Raw genomic sequence first — 17806 nt, 5'->3', positions numbered from 1 at the left:
AGCAGGGACTACAGGCATGTGCCACCATGCTCAGCTAATTTTTTCTATATATTTTTAGTTGCCCAGCTAATTTCTTCCTATTTTTTCAGTAGAGTCAGGGGTCTCGCTCTTGCTCAGGCTGGTCTCGAATCCCTGAGCTAGGATTACAGGTGTGAGCCACCATGCCCGGCCCAGTGTAATAATTTTTTAAAGGTTTCTTATCCAATGAGTAAAATACTGGTACTGTTTGGTTTTATTTCTGTTCAGTTTCTAGGGAGGATGAATATTTTTTTAAATGCATTAGCCACGGTTATTTCTTTTGTGAAATGCCAATTCCAAATCTTGGATCCATTTGTCTTTTGGCAAGCTTTTCTTTTTCTCATTTGAAGAAAACGATCTTTTTATATTGAAGATAATAACCATCAACCCATTCTGTTTCATACCTTGCTGGTGTTTGAAGCTCTGTGTCTAGATTTTAAATTTTATTGTTCTGAGTAAGTACTATAAACACATGGAATAGGCTGGGCAAGGTGGCTCATGCCTGTAATCCTAGCGCTCTGGGAGGCCAAGGCAGGAGGATCGCTTGAGCTCAGGAGTTGCAGACCAGCCTGAGCAAGAGTGAGACCCCGTCTCTACTAAAAATAGAAAAATTAGCCGGTGTCGTGCCGCACGCCTGTAGTCCCAGCTACTCAGAAGGCTGAGGCAGAAGGATCACTTGAGCCCAGGAGTCTGAGGTTGCTGTGAGCTAGGCTGATGCCATGGCACTCTACTCAGGGCAACAGAGTGAGACTCTGTCAAAAAAAAAAAACACACATGGAACAGGATTCAGGTGATACAAAGGGTGATGAGTTAATTATGTATCCTTTCGGAGACATTGCATACATATACAATTATGTTAACATATATTTATATATCTTATTATTCATATACAGGAAAACTCTACACTCTGTTCTGCACGTAGCCTTTGTTCACTTACTAGTACATTTTAAGATTGTTTCTTATCAGTACTAGTAAAACTGTTTTTTTTTAAAGGGCTACTTAATAGTCCATTGTTCAACAGACTGTGTTTAATCCCCTGTTGATGGACATTTAAGTTATTTCTAATCTTTTGCTACTTTGAACAATTCTGTAGTGATTTATCTTTGTATGTACATGATTTTACAAGTCTTTGGCTAGAATTTTAAATCCTTCTTGCATCTGAAATTTGACCATCTATTGTAGTTCTTTTTTTTTTTTGAGACCGGGTCTCCCTTTCTTGCCCAGGCTAGAGTGTTATCATAGCAGTGGTGTTATAGCTCACTCTAACCTTAAACTCCTGGGCTCAAGCAATCCTGCTGCCTCAGCCTCCTGAGTAGCTGGGGCTATAGGCGCACACCACACCCAGCTACTTTTTCTATTTTTTGTAGAGACAGAGTCTTGATATATTGCTCAGGCTGGTCTTGAACTCTTGGCCTCCCAAAGTGCTAGGATTACAGACATGAGCCACCTCGCCCGGCCTTATTATAGTTCTTTAGCAGCTTTGCTGGGAAGTTAGTTCCCTGTAAAGAAAATAATAGTAATATTATTGCATTGTACTGTGTACAGAGCACCTTGATTCACTTAATCCTTATGAGATAGATATAGTAGGTACTATTTTCCTTTTCTTTTTTTTTTTTTTTTTTTACTGCTTCCTGGTCCCCAGATAGAGCAGGTACTATTATTTTCCATTTCCCAGATGAGAAAGTTGGTGCTATTCAGACCATAAAGGCAGAAACTATTGACATTTATACTACCTACTGCCTTCAGTGCTTAAATATTTGAACGTGTTACATCAGTTACACAACTTGAAGGCCCTTTTGCACAGTTGTCACCACCCCAGGCAGTTGGGTTATTTTGCTAGGACTTTTTCTCAACCGAGCTAAATAGTCCCCCATGCCTCTACTCACCAAAATACTATGTATCTAAATTATCCATGACAAGAACTTTTTCTGACCATTTTTGTGCATACCTAAGGAAAGCAGCCTAATTGTTGTTATTTTAATGGGGAAGCCAAATCTTCTAGGATTAAAATATATCCCAACCAGGGGTGGGGAATACTGTGGCCACGGGGCCACATGTGGCCTTCTGGATCCTTGAGTGGGGCCTTTTGACTGAATCCAGATTTTATAGAAGAAAACCTTATAATAATAATAATAATAAATAAATAAATAAATAAAGGGACTGTGAAGTTTGGATTCAGTTGAGGGGCTGCACTTGGGGATCTGGAGGGCCACACGTGACCTCGAAGCTGAAGGTTCCCCAGCCGTACCGTAGCCCATACCAAATTATATGTTCTTAGATTGTCATTTTTGATTTTTTTATTGAGGGGGGAGATCTTCTGGTAAAACCCAGAAAACCTGCTAGACAAATTCTAAAATAGCTATAACACAGATTGTCATTTTATTTGTATGGTATTGATCGAGATTTGATCTGAAATCCTTAAGACAGCATACTTTGTAAATAAATAATCTGGAGAACCTGGTAGGTCAATAAGTTTGTCCATGAGCTAACACCAAAGAAATGGAAAAAGAGGAAACCTTTGAAAATCCAGGGAGAAGACACCTCTGATCCTAGGAGCAGTCTTGGTTTGAAGGAACTTTTATGCATTAGATCATCTAATTCTGGAAGAATAACAAAGGTGGAGCATCCTTGTCTTCTTCCTCTAACCAGCTGCTGCCTCACAAAGGACATAAATTGTGCCATATCTTCTGTTTGCAAGTACCTCATGTTAGAGTGCTTCAGGGGTCAGTCTTTGGACTTTTCAGTCTCTACCTTGACGAGTCATCCATTCGCATGGCTTAAAACACCTTCTGCCCTGGCTCTCAAATTTATACTTCCAGCCTGACCATTTTACTGAATTGTAGTCTGGTCTAGACAACTAGATTATTAGGCTTCTCAAATTTAAGATTAACCGAACTGAACTCTGATTTCCCTGCCCAGTCTTCTTGAGGCTTCCCCATCTCAGTAAATGGCCCTTTCAATCCATTCCATTGCTCAGACCAAAATCCTTGGGGTCCTCCTTGACTCTTATCTTTCTTCCACACCTCACATCTGATTGATTAGCAAATCCTTTTGGCTATAACCTCAGAGTGCTTTTTGAATCTGACCACTTTTTTTTTTCTTTTTTCTATTTTCATTTCTTAAACTCAGTCCAATGAATCTGACCACTTTTTACAACCTATGCTAATTTAAGCTCTCTTACTTGGACTACTGCAATAGCCTCCTAATAGGTCTCCCTCATTCCACTCTCGCTGCCTATTTATTCTCCACCCAGCAGCAGAGATGAACCTTTGAAATGTGCATCAGGTCGCATTACTCCTGGCTCCAGTGATTTTCTGTCATTTAGAATAAAGTCCAGTCCTCAGTGTGGTCTACAGGCCTCTTCATGATCTAGATCCTGGCTTCCCATGGCCTCACCTGCTTGCTTACTGCACTCTGCTGTACTAGCTGGCCTCCTGGCTGTTCTTTGAAAACAGGCATGTGTCTACCCCCAGAGTCTTCTCATTTGCTCTTTCTTTCTGGAATGTTCCCCACTCCTACCCCACCTCCCAGATTTGCATGGTTAGCTTCTTTACATTGTTCAGGTCTCTGATCAAACTAAGGTCATTCCTGACTACCCTATCCAAAATAGCAAACTTTCTTCCCTCTTTATCCCTGTACCCTGCTTTAGTCTTTTTTTTTAACATTTAAAAAATTAAGATAAAATGTATATACCATAAAATGTACCCTTCTAAAGTTTACAGTTCCATGGTTATTAGTATATTCACAGTTATACATCCATCATCACTATCTAATTCCAGAATGTTTTTATCACTCCAAAAAGAAACCCCATACCCATTAATAATCACTCTTCATCCCCCCAACCCCTGGAAACCACTTTCTATCTCTACATGTGTACCTATTCTGGACATTTCATATAAATTGAATCATACAATATGTGCCTTTCGTGTCTGGCTTCTTTCACTTAGCATAGTATTTTCAAGGTTCATTTGTTTTTGTAGCATGTATTAGTACATTGTTCCTTTTTGTGGCCAAATAATACTCTATAGATACACCATATTTCTGTTGATACAGATGTACCACATTCATCAGTTGATGGGCATTTTGGTTGTTTGTACTTTTTGACTATTATGAATAATACTTCATGAACACTAGTGCACAAGTTTTTGTATAAACATGTTTTCAGTTCTCGTGGTAATATACTTAGGAATAGAATTACTGGGTCATATTGGTAACTCTATGTTTAACTTTTTGAGGGGCGTCAAACTGTTTTCCAAAGCAGCTGCACTATTTTATTATACATTCTAACAAGCAATATATGAGAATTCCAATTTCTCCACATGCTTTCCAAACCCTGCTTTACTTTTTCTCACAGCACTTATCACTCTCTGACATACTTTATATTAACTTATTATTGTCTGGTTCTTCCATTAGACAGCAAGCTCTGAGAAATGGGGCTTCTGTCTTGTTTGCTGCTATAGCCCCAGCACCACATAGTGCCTGGCACATAGTAAAACACTGAATAAATATCTGTTAAATTCATGAATTCTGTAATCTTTGTTCACTTAACCACTTCCTCTGATTTTCTTTTTAGCCTTTAGTTACCCAACTAATAATTTTACTTGTAAAAATTTTAAAATATGACAAAGCTAAATTCCCTTTGAGCAGAAACCACAATCCTATTGTGCTTTCTTCACTGCTAATCTTTTGCAATGTATCCTTTGTCCATGCATGTATGTATGTAACATAATTGGAAGTGAGGAAACGACATAGTTTGGTCCTTTTTAAAAACAAAAAAATTATGATCTAGAGATCATTTTACAGCTTAATTATTTACTCAACAGTGTTCCTTGGAGATCTTTCCATGCCAGTATATGTAAAGCTACCTTTTAAAAAACCTGCTACATAGTGTTTTGTGTAATGTATATATAACAGTTTATTTAACCATTGCCTTATTTTTTAAAATCAGAAAATATTTTGGAGTGACTAATTTTTGCAAAGCAGCATTCTTTAAATGTTTTTTTAAAATGTTAGAAAAAAATCATGATGTTGGATATCATGATATTAGAGTGTCCAAAAGAGCAACAAAGAAAGGGATTGATACTCTTGAAGCAGAAACTTTCTGTCCTGAATTTTATACTTCAGGGAACAAAATCAATTCTCAAAACCTTTTAAAACAAAGTACATTTTAATGTCATAGTGGTTAGGAAGTGTCAAACTCAGTTATAAATAGGGGGTTTAAATTCCTGCAGTTTAGAACTTTTTAGACACTTATGGATGATAATATGACAACCATTGTCCTTCCTACTACTATGAGATACTCACTGAAGCATCATCTTTTCATCAGAACTCCCATAGCATGTAATGAACCTGCTGCTCAGTATTGGCATTTACCTTTTAACATAATATCCTATGCCCATCTGGAATATAAGCCCCTCAGAGGAGGAGACTGGGTCTTAACTTTCTAAGAAACAATAAATATAATCTGATAAGTCTTTGTACATCCCCATTTTCAAGTATGCCTCTCAATTCTATTTATCTTGATGTATGCTCAAAGAAAGATATAAACTGTTGTCATCCCACATTTATACTATTACATATGCATTTTATTTAAAATTCTGGTCATAAAATTTAGGTTCAAACATTCTAGAATGCCCAACTTTTATTTTGGGGACTGTGCCTGTCAATCAATTAATGCTTATGTAATGCCTTTGAGGCACTGGGTGTTGGGAGGTCACAACTTCTGTATTGTCCTAGGATTTTCAGTTCTTTCTTCAAAAGTTGTACTTTCAGGTTTTTTTTTTTTTTTTTTTTTTTGAGACAGAGTCTCACTCTGTTGCCCTGGCTAGAGTGCCGTGGCGTTATCCTAGCTCACAGCAACCTCAAACTCCTGGGCTCAAGCGATCCTCCTGCTTCAGCCTCCCGAGTAGCTGGGACTACAGGCATGTGCCACCATGCCCGGCTCATCTTTTTTTTGTGTGTGTGTATATTTTTAGTTGTCCAATTAATTTCTTTCTAATTTTAGTAGAGACGGGGTCTCGCTCTTGCTCAGGCTGGTTTCGAACTCCTGAGCTCAAAACAATCCCGCCCGCCTCGGCCTCGCAGAGAGCTAGGATTACAGGCGTGAGCCACCGCGCCCGGCCTAGGTTTTCTTAATGAACTGGTCATCATATACATTTGTGTAAAATAATTCCTAGGGAAAAAACTCCCAAATCCCCAAACCTTTGTTTTATACTTACTGCTTCATTTCCAGTAGGTGGCACCAAATACCCTTTCAAGTTCTTCATTATACTAACCTAGTTGGTGTTGCTGGAATTGATAATCTCTTCCACTGCCAGGGAACAAAAACGGTCCATTCTTTAGTCTAATTCTCTGAGTTTTATATAACTTAGTTTTTTTGTTTGGAGTGTAAGCTAGAATTATTGATGTTGAAATTATTAATTTGCCATCTCTGACTCAGATTTCAACCTTTTTTCCTTTTTGTTTTTTAAAAATAGTGATTTTTAATCAGGGTGATTGCAGGGGTATCACAATGATACTGAAATAGGACTAGGTTAAAATAAAGAGTTTAGAGTAAGAAAGAATAAAGGGATATGCCAAATGTTAATACTAAAATCAAATAGAAAATATACAAAATTTAAAAGGTTAAATTAATGAAATCAAAGTATTTTTGTATCAGTTTTGGTACTTTAGTAGAATTGCATTCATTATGATTTTCAAGTTTATTTTACAAATAACATGCAATTAAGAAATACTTTCTAAAACTATCATATCCCCATTCTCATTTCCAATTATTTTTTTTGTTGTTGAAAACCTTTCCTTGTAGTGTGTGTATTTAATTAGTGTTTTCATAAAGACTCAGTTTTTAGATCCAATTAACCATTAAAACCAGAAAATGTGTTTCCTATATATCAGGCATGGTTTACGACTTGTTTATTCTACTTAATCTGTTGAGTTTAATTTTAATTGGTTTGTGACTCATAAAAAACACACATTTAAAATTTCCCATCATAATTACATTTACACGTTTTCTTTTTTCCCCAGTGTTTGAATGTGTTTTGTGACTCAGTCTGGAAATCTATTTACCTGCCTTACCTTTAGTACAACTGCCATCGGGAGGATTGGTAGTTTGGGCGCTGGGTGAGACATACCTAGTTTCAGTTCCATCTCAGCAGCTGAATGAATGACAAAGAAAGTCCTTTAGCCCCTCTGGACCTGTTTCTTCGTGTGCAAAATGTAGCTAATGAACACAACAGACATAATGTAGGTGTAAGTCACCCTACACATAGTAAGCTATTATTATATATTGGCAACAATAATAAACTTTTTAAAAAGAAATATGTTCATGCTTTACTCATTTATATTTTGGGGACTCCCAACTTATCAAGAGCTTTATTTCTGTTTTTAAAAATTGAAGATGTTAGTATATTAACAATGTAGCTTGGGTCTCAAGATAGCTTTGATTTCAAAAATCTTGATAGGTTTAGGGAACAATCTTTAAATAAACTTTAGTTTTTATTCTATTAAGCACTCCTATTGGTACCTCCCCCCCGCCCCGCGCAAACACACCATCTTGAAAAGGGAGTATTCTTTTGAATATTTTTATCTAGAATTTAAACGGAGGGAAAGACCCTAAAAGAGATTTAGGTCACAGAATCTTGGGGTTCAACATCATTCCGTAGGTTCAGGAAGTTTCTAAGCTTTTAAAACCCACTCGCGTGAGAGAGTAATTAATTATGCCATCACTTCCCGAGGGGGCGGGAAAGGTGTCTTTGATAAGGAGTTCAATGCTGTGTACTGGGCTTCCTGAGGAGAGAAAAAACGCCGGGCGGCGACAATTTGACACGGGCCGGGCTTTTCCTCTCAAGTCCCAGCCACGTGGCGCCCGCCGAGCTCTGGGCCCATCCCGCCATCGCCGGGCTGCGGCGCGGCTCTCCCTTCAGGATGATTCGCGGCGGGGCCCTGGGCCGGAGTTCCGGGAAGTCCTGAACCTCGGAGCCCAGGGCCGCCAGACCAAAGGCTACATACAGCCCCGAACCCGAGCAGAGCAGAGCGCCCGGGCGACGAGAGGTGCCATCCTTCCATTCGAGGGATGCCTGGCGGGTCCCCAGAAGTTTTCCCCGGGGACAGGTCTTGGCAACAGGTCCGAGGCGGGGCCGGGTGGAGCCGACTTTGGCAGCGGCCGGTGAATCAGCGCCGCCCAGCGCCCCCTCCCAACCAATGCCAGACCTGGGGAGGAGTAGCCTGGCCGCTGACCATTAGCCACTTAGGGCTCGCCGGGCCTGGAGAAAGGTGACATCATCGTAGCTGGGAGGCTTCCGAAGGATTCGCCAATAGGAGACAGGAGAAGTGGCTTGCTTCTACAGCTCTTGGCCAATACTAACAAAGCAAAAGGGGGCCTGGTTGTCGCTATAGAACCAATGGAAAACAGGGAAGGAGCACGAGGCGGAGTTGCGAATCCTGTCACCAATTGGAAAGAGGGGGTGGAGCCCGGGCCTTGTCAAGCGTTACCAACCAGCGAGAGGAGCGGACTTTGGGGGGCGGAGCCGTAATTCCCTACCCCAATCGCACAAGGCCAGGGGCGGGGCATTCTTTGGGGTGCCCAATGAGGAACGCAGCCGAAGCGAGCCTGTCAAAAGAAGGGGCTGGGGGCGGGGGGATGGTGAGTCGGGGATAAACACTCCGCAGCGGTGGCGGCTGCTGCTCTGCTCCGGGTTCTGTCACGGTGTCAGCGGTGCCTAGCTCACTGGCCCCCTCCCCCTCCCAGCGAGCGTGGTCGCCAGAGAGGCTCCCTCAGCCCTGCTCCGCGGGGTCCACAGCGGGAAGCGGGTGTCCAGCGGCGGGAGCGAGCCCGTGGGCAGTGGGGGTTGGTCCCGTGGCTCCGGCCCCCGGTGCAGAATGGCGGCGGCGGTTCGGATGAACATCCAGATGCTGCTGGAAGCGGCCGACTATCTGGAGCGGCGGGAGAGAGGTGCACGGGGACGGGGAGGGGTCTGGCCTGAGTCGGGGCCGGGGACCCTGAGGGGCCTGGCCTCAGGTCGGGGCGCCCAGCCGCTCCGGGGGTGGTTGGAGGCGCGGAGAGGGCGACCGCGAGCGCTCCTAACCCCTCCGGCTCTCCCTACGCGCGGTCCGAAGGGAGGCCGCCGCTGTCCCAGAAAGCAATGAATGAGGGTGAAGAAGGGGCTGCCGTCCCCGGAGGTCCCGAGCGCCGCCCCTCCCCAACCCCTCGTGAGTGGGATGCCCGGGACCCCTCAGCCAGTTCTCTCTGGTTTACCTCATTCGGGCTGGTCCCGGCTGGCCCTCAACTGGGCCCGGAGCCCCCGACTCTCTGGCGGAGGATCAGCGCCTCCCCTGCCCCACAGCTCGCGTTGTTTGTCCCGCACCTTCGCCTGAGGCTGGTCCCACTTAACCCACACCAACCTGCTGGACGTTGCCAGTGGGAAACCCTGGCTCCGTGAGCTTAGCCACTACTGTGTCTTTCTCAACAACGAGCAGCTGGAATCTTCCTTACACCTGCTCCGAACTGAGGGTATTCATACAATTTTTTAAAAAATCATTGTTTTCAGAGTGCCACCTTGCTCCATTTATTTCCACAATATTCTTTTAAAGATAAATAAATAAATGAAAAAGGAAACACTGTGGAGGGAAGAGAGTATTAAATATTCTGGGCTCATTCATTAACTGGATCCTCCGGTTTTCTAGAAGCTGAACATGGTTATGCCTCCATGTTACCATACAATAACAAGGACAGAGATGCCTTAAAACGGAGGAACAAATCCAAGAAGAATAACAGCAGTAGCAGGTAATTTGGTAAATATTTCTGTTTCTCTTTTAGGTCATATTGTAGGTGACACAAGCTGCAGAATGTAAGTTGCCTGTTATGATTATAACCCTGTAAATACATTAAGTGATGATCATGATTTAGTAATGCACACATGGTCTTAAGCCATTGGAGGCAGCAACCCTTCTGTTTGGGTTGAGGGGAATGAGAAAAGAAAAATAGAAACATTTTACATTTCTTTATGAACTCTTTAAAATTTAATTTTGCTTTCCTTCCCTTTTGGAGCAGAAATCTGTGGAAGCTTCAAGGGAGATTAGCAAAGTGACAGTATTTTGCCTTCGGAAGTTGCAGATTCAGGGCAAGTTTTCTATAATTCAAAATGCGGGGCATTATCAATTTCTTTTACTTTTCATGGTGAAGATTTTATAAACATATTAAAGTATCTGACTTTGGCACATAGATAGCAGGATTTCATATTTGACATGTAAATTAAATACAGTGGTTTATCTGATAATCTAATTTGTCATATTTATTTGTAATGGCAAAGAGTGATTGAAATTAAAACCCTACCTCTTTGGTATTAGAGGAACAGTTAATATGAAAATATTAATATGCTACAACCTTTTCATGTTAGCCTTACAGATTGCCTTATACTGTAGTTGTTAAAAAGCTGGAGATTGGTTAATGGTCAGTGAAATCACATAATAAAGTCCTATGAATAGTTCCTGGTACATGTAAATAATCCATCAGTGTTACTGCCTTTTTCCCCCTCTTTGCTCTTAAAATATTAGTTGACTAGGAAGTCTGTTTTATTAGATGCATTCGATTATACCTTTCATGACAGTAGATTAAAATCATTGACATTTTCATCACTGATTTAGAATCCTTATCCCTCCCTCATCCTAATGAATACCCTGTGAGTAACTATTTGAGTAGCCTCTCTGGCTTAATACCACTAAAAGCCAGGACATTCCCACTTAAACCTAAAACTCACTTGTTCTTGCTGCCTCTTCTGTGCTTAGTTCATCCCATTGTCCTTAGTATTGTTGATGGAACCACAGGATGTGAGCAGCACACTTGTGCCATGCTCTTGTGCCACACTCTTGTGCCACGCTCTTGAATAAGAAGGCACATGAAGGATGAACCTGGTAATTACCTGGTGTATTTCCTTGTTCTCCCATCTTAGCATTACCTCAAGGTGGTAGCCAGTAGTTTTGTGCATGGGTACTAAGGCCCTTTTATGAAAGATGTTAATACTGACTTGCCTTATGCAATGGTATAAAAACAATTAAATTGTATTTTGTTATAGTATTAATTTTTAAAATTTTGTTTGGAAGAACTTTGAGGCCTTTCAGTTTATTTTTCTAGAAAAGTGTAGTCCATTTTTTCTTCTATTATCATCCACTCATGATTTGAGATGAATTGTCCACATTACTAGTCGAGGCTTAATACCTTAACACTTAATTTTTTCCTAAGTTTCACAGGAAGGTTGTAGAGGATGTTTAGTGGTGGGGAGAAGAAAATGAGATGAGTGGCTTGGTCCCAAAAGATGAGTAGGAAAGAAAAATAACAATAGTTGAGAATTCAGAGCCAAGAAATGGATTCTTTCTCTTTTCTTCTCTTTAATAACCAGCAGTATTCCTGAAAAATGGCTGCAAATCCTGATTTTTGGGGGGTCGGGGGGAAGCTCTATTCTGTTAATGGGTTTGTTTTCCTTGGTTAGGGAGGGGGTGTGGTATCACAGTTGTTTGTATTGTTGATAATAATGAATTAGTTTAATAAATTCAGTGGTGGAGGGATTTCTGAGAGACCATGATTAAACCTGGAGATGGCACCAAACAAACATATGAAACAAGAGCAAGTAGTTTCGTTTAAGTGTGATCACTTCCTTCATGACCTGTTTGGAATGCCCTCTTACCTGAGGAGTAAGTAGTCTTAGCAGAGAAAGCAGCTTGACCCCTTGGTTTGAATCAGCCGTTTATATCCACGGCCATGTATGGTCAGAATTTTGAACTGAGGTGAGGGGTAGGGAGAGATTACTTCTGGTTTACATAACCCCTTGGTAACAGTTTATTCTTGTTCATACAGGTTGAAATGCTATGCTCTTTGCTTGTAGAGTCCGGGGGAGTACTTTTCCTTGGACAATATAAAATAAGATTTAGCCACATATCAAAGGTCTTGGGAACTGAAAATGCAGATCTTCTTCAAGTTTCTCTAGTTGTTTGTTTAAAACAACTAAAATAAAAACAAATGAGATTGTGAATATTGATTGCTTTGGAATCATCCAGAGAACTACTAGAATAAGGGAAATTGAAATTTTTTTCATTCCTACTGATTTTTTGAAATTAGTTACCAATTAGAATTGAAATCTAGAGCTTTTAAAAGTGTTTTGTGAAATTAGTAAAGCGGGCTTTGGCACTCACATGAAAGAGGAAGTTCAGGACTTGCCACCCAGTTCTTTTATAGGACAGTAGCTATATAGCTAACCCAAGGACTTTTCCCATTTCTCAGGTACATTGTAGTTTGGCTTTAGTTATCTTTCTATTAGAGTATATTTTTAAATGGTGAAATACGATCTTTATCATTGATTCCAGCATTATCAAATCTTTTCAGTAATCGCATGGAAAATAATTTTGATGCAAGGTATCTATGTGTTCTTATAATGCTTTAATTAAAAATATAAATGTTTACCCATCACCAGAGGTGGCAGGCAATCTCTGAACTGATCGTTTTTGAAAGGCCTGCTTTTTATTAATGACTAACTCAGTTTCAGTAACCAAATATATTTCAGTAATGCCCCAGCCATTAGGTATAAGACCCCTTCAAAAAGCACCATGTGTTCAACAGTCATAAGTAATCAAATACAATCTGTAGTTTTTAAAATTCCATTCAAAGTTTGGAAGGAGTTGTGCTTCCTATGGAATTTGTTAAAAAGCTTATTGTGTGGTTTCAGAGCTTTATGTAAAATATATAAATCTATCAGTTTATCTATCTGTATCTCTTCAGAGAATCCAGAAATTTTTTAAGAGTATTATTTTCTACTGTCTTTTCAACCTGTTCACTTTCCTCTCTTCCACCTACTGGGGATAGCTCTTGTCTACAGTTAAACAGGGAAATCTTGACCAGCTGTTGTCATATACTTTCATCCACTTAAAAAATCTGTCAGACTTTGAACTTATTGTTCCCAGTTGAAACTAAAATGCCACGTGCTTTAAAGCCAAAGGTTTACAGTACGGGCAAGATTCTTGTTAACTATAGTATCCTTCTGGACATTGAAGGAAGTAAACCTTCAGAAAAATGTGACTGAAGAATGCTGAGGGATAACCAAGGGAATCAGTTTAAAGCTTTTAAGTTAACCAATTTTGAGGTCCACGTACCTAGAAAACAAATATTCTTTAAAATGTAAAATGCTGTCATTTTCTCATTTTTCCCCCCTCCCTCACAAATAAAAACTGATCTCCCAAGGGCCTTGTGGAAGAGAAGTTTTAGTGCTGGATCGGAAATTTCTCATTTCAAGACAACCCCCTCCCAACACTCAATACACTTACTCCCTCCCACCCCCCACCTCTGCTGTGACTGATCCTGGTGGTGGTGCCGCCCTCCCCCCATGTAAATGAGTGGCTACACATTCTCTAGGTGGTGTTCCTCCATAATTGCTGTGAGAATTTATCTCCTAGGCCCAGTAAGGTGTTGATTATGGCCCCTCACAATTCATGACCTGAGCCAGGGATTAAACTACTGAGCTGGTTAGATTCTAGTCTAGAGAATTTTCATAAGGAAGATCAAGATTCAGCTCCTTTTTAATGCTGGGAGGTTCCTCAAGTTTATTTCTAACTATTAAGGAGGCTTTATGTGTGGAGGACTCTTAAGGGGCCACATTGACTGACTTTTGTAACTTTGTGGAAACTCGTCCATAAAGTCTTAGACCAGACCTTGTCTTCAAGGTGAGCTATAAACACACTAATATGATTTCACATCTACCACACCTGTCATCCAAGGCGCTCTAATCAGTTTTACAGTTGCTACCTCACTGATCCACACTTGTTCTGTAGATAATTGGCAATTATTTTAATTCCCATTTTACAGAGGGGTTAACCAATGACAGGATGGTAAAGAATTTTATTTCCTCCACAGTACTTGTCAGTGGCAAAGCTGGACTTCAGATTTCACCCTCACTTCTGCTTTAGCCACCCTGTCATCTTTATGTTGAGCGGAGTTTTGCAAACCCCTTCCTGAAATCATTGGTAGCTATTCAACAGTAGCATTTTTCAGGAGGTTGTACATGATAAAATAATTACTTCAGGGAGTTGAAAGATTGGGGAGAGGGGTTATGTTGCCATTTAAAACAGTATCCTATAGTCAAACAACTTAGCATAAAATTTTGGTGTATGCTACCCCTAGAAAAAATTGCAGGGGTGGGGAAGGGGTGCCACCTCCACTGTTCTACCCTTAGCCTAAAGAAAGCTTTGTGGTATTATATAACCCAAATTCACCATTGCACTGTGCAGCTGTTTTTCTCTTTGTATAAATAGACCCCTTTTGTTTCCTCTCCTAAAATGGATTATTTTTCCACTAGGGAATGCATGCCTCTTGGTTTGTCACTTTCTCTTGAACTCTATTTTAGATATTTACATTTATCTAACTCCCCAAATAGACTAATTTCTTTAGTAGAGACTAGTGAATTTTTCTCCCTGTCTCCATTTTCTCTCCTACTAACTTTGAAGAGAAAGAAGTTAAAATAATTGTGTTTGTGTTGAAGTTGTCCTTTAAGACAAGAATAATCTTGTTCTTATTGTTTCCTCTTTCAGATCAACTCACAATGAAATGGAGAAGAATAGGTGAGTTGGGGATTTTGGAGGTAGAAGGTGGGGAGTTTTGATGTAATCTCTATTTATTACATTGAGACTTGATTGCTCTTCCTCCCCCTGCCCCAAGTGTGATCTCGCTATGTTGCCCAAGCTGGTCTTGAACTCCCGGGCTCAAGCGATCCTCCTTCCTCAGCCTCCCAAAGTGCTGGGATTACAGGTGCACATTATCATACCCCGTTTGGTTGCTCTTTTTGACTCTTCCTGCTGATAGCACCTGATTTAAGAGTTCACCCAGGGCCCGCTAAGCAACAGTGCCTGTAACTCACTGAGGTAGATGAAGAGCTTTCCAGTTACAAAGACTACACCCCCATCTCTCACCCTCTAGCCCACTCCTGAGGAAGGCCTTTGTGTGACTGTTCCACAGACCAAAGCATTTTAACTCGTAGGCAGTATTTCCACAAATAGTGTTCTTAAAAACTTACATGCTACTCAATATAATTGGTAGTATTGTCTTAAATCATGTATACACAGATATATATACAGGCATGTACGTATGTGTGGGTTCATATTTGTAGTTTACTTGTGAATGAGAATTCTCAAAATTGAGGCAAATGTATGCAAGGCAGAAATTGGAGATGGCGACCATCTAGAGGAGGCCTGACACCCTCACTGGGCTCCGTCTTGCCACAAACCTGAGTTGAATCTCTCTCACCTGGATTGCCTCTTGCTGCTTATTTAAATCTTTATTTTTCCAAATCAAGTTGCCCCTCCTTCAATGAGGTAGCCTAGTGGTTCTCAACTCTGGCTGCTTATTAGAATCACTTGCAAAGCTTTTATTTTAATGTATTTTTTAAAATATTTTTTATATTCACTATGTTATACACATACACTTGTACTTTCTTTTTGGTGGAGAAAAGAACAAATATTTATTTCTGCTGATTCTATGAAATAACTTTTTATTATAGGAAATTTCACATGTACAAAAGTAAATAATGTCATCAATTCCTATGTATCCATCACTCACCTTAAATAATTATCAACATTTTGCTAATCTTCTATAATCAAAACCACTCCTCTCCATGGAGTATTTTAAAGCAAATTTTCTTCTATCTCTAGGAAAGACTTAAAAAACAAAAACAGGCCGGGCATGGTGGCTCACGCCTGTAATCCTAGCTCTCTGGGAGGCCGAGGCAGGCGGATTGTTTGAGCTCAGGAGCTCGAAACCAGCTTGAGCAAGAGCGAGACCCCGTCTCTACTAAAAATAGAAAGAAATTAATTGGACAACTAAAAATACATAGAAAAAATTAGCCGGGCATGGTGCCGCATGCCTGTAGTCCCAGCTACTCCGGAGGCTGAGGCAGGAGGATCGCTTGAGCCCAGGAGTTTGAGGTTGCTTTGAGCTAGGATGACGCCACGGCACTCTAGCCAGGGCAACACAGTGAGACTCTGTCTCAAAAAAAAAAAAACAAAAACAAAACCACTTGCTTTTACTGTGCTGAAAAAAAGTAAATATAATTCTTTGTAGAGCTTTAAACCACAACCTCCCCCCCCCAAAAAAAAAAACAACAACAATGCTGAGCCCTCACCCTTAGCAAGTCTGATTTAATTGGTTTGGGTTGAGACTCTGCACTAGTGTTTTTCAAAAGCTCCCCAGGTGATTCTCATGTGCTGCCAGGGCCTAGAACCATTGAACAAGTCTCATTCTGGTCTCTGAGCACCCATCAATTTGAAATGCGGGCTACCCATCCAAAATGAGTGCTTTCTCAGTACCCTACATGAACAAGAAAATGATGTGTAATGATGGCTCTGTAAACCCATGTGATTATTCCTGCAAACTCTCTTTGAAAAAGGAGCCTGACTCTGAAAGTCAAGATCTAAACGATAATTTGTTTTGTCAGTGAAAGCGCAAAACAGACCCTTACCAGGCAGGTAGAATCTTGGAAGAGGGCGAACATTTAGCTTTACTCCACTATGGAATTTCATGGGTGTGTGTGAGTGAGAGAGAGAGAGAGAGAGAGAGAGAGAGAGAACGCGCGTGAGCGCGCGCATGCACGCACATACATGCGCCTCACTGCACGTGTGCTTCTCATCCCTTCTTCCTTTTTAATTGCTCTATGATTGTGACTGACCATGTTTTAAGTCAGAGCTTCCTTTATGTTTTAGGGATTTACATATCATGAACTAGAAACTCAAAAGTATCTCCTCCTAAGTGGAAAGATAGTCAGCTGTGGCTTCTCTTTGTCATCTTTAGAGTCTCTCCTTTCCTCCTGCCTTTGCAGAGATCTGGGTAAATGGGGCTATTTCTGCTGAAAAGTTTCCTATTAATAGTTCTCCTTCTCTCGTCTAACCTTTTACTTAGGTATTTATTTTTGTTATTAAAATTTCATCCCTTCAGGTAAAGGCTGTTAGACTTATTACAGTTTTGTGCCTTTCAACATCTGCATGAGTACCACAGAATGTCGATTGTATCATTTATTTTAGCAGCTCAGGGATGTTTGTTTTCTGTTTACAATGGCTGGAGAAATTGTGTTTGGTACTGGGTATTAAATGAGTTCATGCTGGGGTATTAAATCAGCGAGGCCCCCATCCCAGAGAAATGTGCAGTTTGTCTAATGAGAAAGACACAGAGACAATTTCAGTTAATAAGTTAAGTGCTAAGATTGAGGTATGCACAGGAGTCCAGAAAACTGGATTTGAAGTCTCTACTAGGTAAGCTGCTTCTAATTCAGTTTGTTTCCATATGACCAGTCAACGTTAGCTTATTGAGGGGTTAGTTATCTAATTTCCTTATTTTCCTTTCATTTTTGGAGTTTGGTCTTTTAAGGTCTTGATAATTCTTTCTCTAGTCTAGAGCATGTGAACAAAAGAAAAGAAGAATAAGGGCTTAATTTACTAGTTTAACCAGGCATTGGTTGCTGTGGTCCAGAGGAGAAGGTTAAAGTTGTTGGGTTCTTCGTCCTTATTAGTGTGGATGCTTGAGAACTTTAGGGTTTTGAGGTTAGTTGAACAATTGCTCTTGTAGTCTCCCAGGTTTTAATAGCTGAATCCTATAAAAGAATAGCACACTGGCAAATGCTAACACACTTTAGCCATTTTTTACCATAAAACATTACATAAAAAGATTGCCTTGGCTCTCAAAAAAGGGGTGGGGGGAGCAACTTAGGAGAAGAACTTCTAAGAATAGGAGTTTTTTTTTTTCCTTTGATATTTCAGAGTTGAT

General features: G+C 40.5%; 2 protein-coding genes across 2 annotated transcripts in view; both read left to right on the top strand.

Annotated features, from left to right (window-relative positions):
• The window catches only part of SNRNP27 (small nuclear ribonucleoprotein 27kDa (U4/U6.U5)), a 20974-nt gene extending 12788 nt beyond the window's left edge, over nucleotides 1–8186 (top strand). Inside the window, exon 5 of the mRNA XM_012646423.1 lies at nucleotides 7812–8186. Within this exon, the coding sequence (XP_012501877.1) occupies nucleotides 7812–8186 (375 nt within the window). The remainder of the gene's footprint in view (nucleotides 1–7811) is intronic.
• A 445-nt stretch (nucleotides 8187–8631) lies between these two features.
• MXD1 (MAX dimerization protein 1) overlaps nucleotides 8632–17806 on the top strand; it is a 23123-nt gene continuing 13948 nt past the window's right edge. Inside the window, exons 1-3 of the mRNA XM_012646471.1 lie at nucleotides 8632–8968; nucleotides 9700–9799; nucleotides 14587–14616. Of these exons, the coding sequence (XP_012501925.1) occupies nucleotides 8896–8968; nucleotides 9700–9799; nucleotides 14587–14616 (203 nt within the window). The 5' untranslated portion in view covers nucleotides 8632–8895. The remainder of the gene's footprint in view (nucleotides 8969–9699; nucleotides 9800–14586; nucleotides 14617–17806) is intronic.

The sequence above is a fragment of the Propithecus coquereli genome, unplaced genomic scaffold, assembly GCF_000956105.1.
Source record: "Propithecus coquereli isolate 6110/MARCELLA unplaced genomic scaffold, Pcoq_1.0 Scaffold243, whole genome shotgun sequence".
Taxonomy (NCBI): Eukaryota; Metazoa; Chordata; class Mammalia; order Primates; family Indriidae; genus Propithecus; species Propithecus coquereli.
This window is presented reverse-complemented; position numbering and strand designations above follow the sequence as displayed.